This window comes from Gymnoscopelus braueri (assembly GCF_963280865.1).
Source record: "Gymnoscopelus braueri genome assembly, chromosome: 1".
Lineage (NCBI taxonomy): Eukaryota > Metazoa > Chordata > Actinopteri > Myctophiformes > Myctophidae > Gymnoscopelus > Gymnoscopelus braueri.
In genome coordinates this window covers 44,254,635-44,259,846 of record NC_137603.1, presented here as the reverse complement: position 1 = coordinate 44,259,846, position 5,212 = coordinate 44,254,635, and the positions used below count along the sequence as shown (strand labels likewise).

Here is a 5,212-nt window from a genome sequence, read left to right as displayed (position 1 = left end):
CGATCCAAACATTTCCTTCTGGCGTGATGGTTCCTTGGGCCGATACCACTAGATTGGGCCGTCTAATGGTATTAGCTCCACTTGCGGTTTGCTGGAATGGCCCTCCTAAAGGCCTCACCGTATTATATTATATTATATTATATTATATTATATTATATTATACATTTATATTATATTGATTGATTGAAACCTTTATTTATTCTCGAAAAGAGCATTGAGGTTTACCCTCATTTGCAATGCTGTTGAGATTACAATTAATTGAACAGATAAAAAACACAGAAACAACAAAAAATAAAACCATAACTTGTAAGTTAAAAACAGTTACATGGTGTGGTAGGGAGATTTAAGAGCAGTTTATTACATTGTCCATAGGATATTGATGCATTGATTTTTAGCGTAAGTTGTAGTGTTCCATGAAATAGGAGCATCAAAGCAGAAAGCAGATTTTCCCAGGTGGAACCCCAAGTGTAAGCCAGTCGCTGTATTATATATATTATATTATATAATATAATATATATTATATTATAGAGTAACCAAACCTTTACTGAACATTGTTTTGTGGAAAGTGTATCTCCAGTATGGACATTGGAGGTTGTTGCACACAATTCTTGAATTTTTCTGTGGCACGTCCTATTTCGCTTTTTTAGCTCATTAAACGACATTTTCTCATAGACATCCATTATTTTAATTATACCCTTACTTAACCATGATTTAAATCCCCATGTATTTTTTAGACAGGCTGAAGTGTTCATTGCCCAAAACTGCTGAAACACAAGACAACACTGGGGAGTTGCCCAGATATTCTTGAACTTCATGCCAGACAACAATAGTGTTTTTCACAAAAGGATTAACTGTGGGATCGTTTTTTTAATTGTTAACAGGAGTAGAGTTTAAAAAGCTATCCAGTATCAAACCCCTTAGGACAACAATTCAACTTGTAACAAGGGCAGATCAAGCTGGCTGAGAGGCAGTGAGGTTGTGTTCCATTCAGTGTTGTTTCATCTGGGCAGCAGTGGTTCCCAAACTTTTTAGCTTGAGACCCAAAAGATAAATTGTATGTCTTTTGATATAATAAAAAAAATTGTAGGAAACGGGGAAAAAGGGATATTTACTCTTGCTGGATTTGAAGCTCAGGAAGTGATTCTTTCTCTATTTCACCTCCTGCTGGCTGCAGAAGCATTTACACTCCATCCAAGTTAATGAGGTTTTGGCCGGACTTTACACTTGATTTTATTACTGTAGTAAACATTTTCATAAATACTTAATATTTTCAATCGCTAGTTTAAAGTATTTTTGCAATTATCATGATATGCGTTTTGTAAATAATGGTCCCATTAATAAAAAAAATTATGATAAAGTAGGGTATGCTTCTAGGGCTTCTACCGGTTCTACCGAGTGAAGACCTGCCCTCGCTGCGGTTGCAGTCAATAGTAGTTGTTTCCGGTTGCTTTTCAGGACTTGAAGATCCAAGATGGTGGATTTGAATTCGCCAAAAAAGTGACTTCAAAACGGGTCTGTAGAAACCAATGGGTCACGCGACGGTTCCCTTCGTCCATATATTTTACAGTCTAGACTGTAAAATGAGTCGTGACCCATAAAAATAGGTCCCGACCTACAGCAGCCAGACCATTAGCCTACCACAGTGTTGGAAGTGAGACTGACAGGCAGATACATACAAAAATGTGGAGTGTGTGTGTGAGCCTGTGTTGTGTATTGTGTGAGACGGATGAAAAAATATGAGCACATCTGTGGTAATACCATGTGTTTGCATTGGGCGACTAAAAACATTTCTGGTTATATCATGCATGCTAGTTTATATGGATGCCTGTTTCATATGCTTTAACTCCGTATTGCAAACAGAATGATGAAGACTGATAAGATGGTAAAAGTGAAGCCTCATGTAGGCCTAGTGCCTACTGTAAATCATGCCGGTGCATGTTGTTTTCTTACAGAGCCTGTGTTTTTTAACGACTAGCCAGGAAGCCAGCACATTCAGAATTCCTTTCATGTGCTAGGGGCACCCCTAAGTTAATATTGATGAATGTATCCTACTATCCCACAATAATCCTACTGTCCTACTATAAAATGAGGAAACCTCTGTGCTTCTGTCTGTCCTCATACATTTTTCTCCTCAGTGGGTTGACCAATCTCAAATTGCACATGGCATTGGCCATTGGCATATGCATGGAGTGAATAGGCCGATTCTTAACTTTTCCCAAATGTAAGCTGTTTATTAGCAACAGACACAGAAAGGGTGGGCTACACATAGCCTATATAGACGTGGTGCACTACGTGTGTGTTTTTCCCACGGGCTATGGGATCTGTAGTGCCAGTTGCAGTCTCAAGTCTGCACATAGTTTGGGTATGCACATCCCCGGGTATGGACTAGTTTATATGGAAAGAAGATAATAATGACGGGTCACAAGAAGGTTTATTGTAAACACAACACATACAACACAATTTAGCTTTCATGGGCTGTTGAGATGGGGGAGGGGTGTTTTCAGTTTCCATTCCAGCATTGAGCAATTATATCTGAAGTAAACATTGCTTTACTGTGTTTCTAACATTACAGACACATTATACAGCCCAGCTGTATCCATAACTTGGAGAGGTTGTGATTTGTCTTGAAGAAATAACTGCATTTCCCTGAGCATGCTGACAGTGAACAGACCCTCATACAACTCACAACATCTATAACTTCACAGTTCAAACTCAGCATTATAAATATTCATCTAAGCAGTGGCTAATGACATATCCCCACTGTTAGCGACTTTGGGAATCTATGTTTGTGTGTGTGTGTGTCATGTCACTTCTGATGTCTGTGCTTTTGGACATATTGAGCAGAGTAAGATTGCCTGGCGGGGTACTGAGCCTCCTCTAACTCTGACTCGTACGTCTCTTCCTCTTCATCTTCATCTTCCTCCTCCTCCTCCTCCTCTTCCTCTTCATCAACTTCACTCTGCCGCTGAAGGGTGCTTGTACGAGACTGTGAGTGAATACAGTTAGCTCTAAAGGTTAGCGGCGAACTGCACAGAGTGAACTCTAACACTCTGAGTTAAATTAATACTGAGGATTCTTACTGTGTACGGATTGTCTTTCTGTAGCTAAGACTGATTTGAGAATGATTCTTGTCATGTATCATTATTCTCATGATCCAATGACAACAGAGAGATGCAGTGGTGTAAAGTAACTAAGTACATTTACTTAAGTACAATTTTGAGGTATTTTTTACCAGAGAATTTCTAATTTTCAGTACTTTTACTTCTACTCCACTTAAAGGTAGGGTAAGTGATTTTCTTTGGTTAAAATAAGTGTTAAATAGCTCTATACTCTGATAGTACCTGTTGCTATAGAGTGATTGTTCAGTAACAGGAGTCTCCTTGTCTCTCCACTTCTTTATAAAACAGAAAATGCATTTTCAGGTCAGTTTCAGTTTCATTTCCAATTTTATCCAATCAAGATAGAGAACTCAGTCAGGATATAGATTAAACAAGTGAAATTGGAAGTGATGACACTAAGAAATGAGCAGAAAAAATTGGAACTGGAACACTACAAAAATGAAGGTGATAAATGGGTACTTTCTCCTGATTGGCTGAGATTTTGTCACCTACCTGAAAATGTATTTTCTGTTTATTAAAGAGCTGGAGAGACAGGGAGACTCCTGTTACTGAACAAACACTCTATACAAATGATTACTATCAAAATATAGTGCTTTAACCTTTTAACAAAAAACTTTTTGTTTTAACCTACCTTTAATCAGAGGCAAATATTATACTTTTACTCCACTACAATGATTTGAAAACTTTAGTTACTAGTTACTTTGTAGATTTTGATTATTATTACAAAACATACATTACCCACTTCAGCCCTATATACATTTCTGCCATTTGAAAATAGCCGATCTACAAGCTCACAATGCGTTGCGATGCGACGCATTGTGAGCTTTTAGATCTGCTATTTACAAAAGATGTGAAAACTTGTGAAATGGGACATTCTGCCTAATGAGTACTTTCTACTTTTGGTACTTTAAGTACATTTTGATACCAATACTTTTGTACTTTTACTCAAGTAAATTTTGAATACCAGACTCTCACTTGTAACAGACTATTTCTACATTGCAGTATTGATATTTTACTTAAGTAAAACAAATGTGAATACTTTTTCCACCACTGGAGACATGTGAACTCACCCTACTGGAGGCCTCTGGATGCTTGCTGGGTTGCACTGGGAGGCTGTGGCCCCTGGTGGAGGCTAACGTTGACCTGAGGCTGTGGTCCCGGGCTGGCCTGAAGCTTTGGCCTCTGGTAGAGGTCAGCGTAGGGCTGAGGCTGAGGCGCCTGGTGGAGGCCGCTGTGGGGCTAGCATGGGGGTCCATGGAAGAAGTGGAGTGGCTGGTCAGCAGCGTGTCCGGACGGCCAGGTAGAGACTCGGACATCCTGATCCTCCTGCTGAACATCTGTGGATATATCATCAGGCTCAGAGTCTCTTTAACCACTTGAACCCTTGTGTCCCTATTCTGGGCATGTTGTAATAGGCAAACATTCGGCAAGAATATAGGCAAACATTCGGCAGAAATAGCTGATCTACAAGCTCACAAAGTGTCGCAACGTCATACTTACATAGAGTATGGTGTGTGTGTGTGTGTGTGTGTGTGTGTGTGTGTGTGTGTGTGTGTGTGTGTGTGTGTGTGTGTGTGTGTGTGTGTGTGTGTGTGTGTGTGTGTGTGTGTGTGTGTGTGTGTGTGTGTGTGTGTGTGTGTGTGTGTGACTGTGTGTGTGTGTTACCTCCAGATCCTTGTCTACGTCCATGACCTCCAGGTTTTGGAACATGACCCTGTAGATTTCAAGAGCTTTGCAATGGAAGATCATCTCCACCGTGATGAACTCTTTGAAAATCCTCTGGCAAGAGATTAGCATTAATGAGCATTTCAAACAAACATTATTTGTACAGGGCTGAGAATGCACACACACACACGTGTCCAAGCTGTTCATTTGAGGCTAACTTTGACGTCTTCTAATTTCTGCCTCTGGAAGTCAGTGATGGTCTCCTCCATTTGCCTGGTGCTGCGCTGGGCATTGTTTGTGGCCTTCTGGACACTGACCTCTGCCTGTCATCCACAACACAGCCACACACATCTATAAATACCCTTACCATAGCTTTACTGAACACAGTCTGACTCTGACACATCGTATTACCTGAGACTGGGGGTGAG

At 40.1% G+C, this 5,212-nt stretch overlaps 1 protein-coding gene across 1 annotated transcript in view; it reads right to left on the bottom strand.

Moving 5' to 3' along the window:
* Positions 1-2,806: 2,806 nt before the first annotated feature.
* The window catches only part of LOC308088763 (CBY1-interacting BAR domain-containing protein 2-like), a gene marked incomplete at both ends in the record, with an annotated part of 4,004 nt that continues 1,598 nt past the window's right edge, over positions 2,807-5,212 (bottom strand). The window contains 4 exon segments of the mRNA XM_080433333.1: positions 2,807-2,986; positions 4,190-4,456; positions 4,785-4,898; positions 5,003-5,107. Of these exon segments, the coding sequence (XP_080289459.1) occupies positions 2,807-2,986; positions 4,190-4,456; positions 4,785-4,898; positions 5,003-5,107 (666 nt within the window).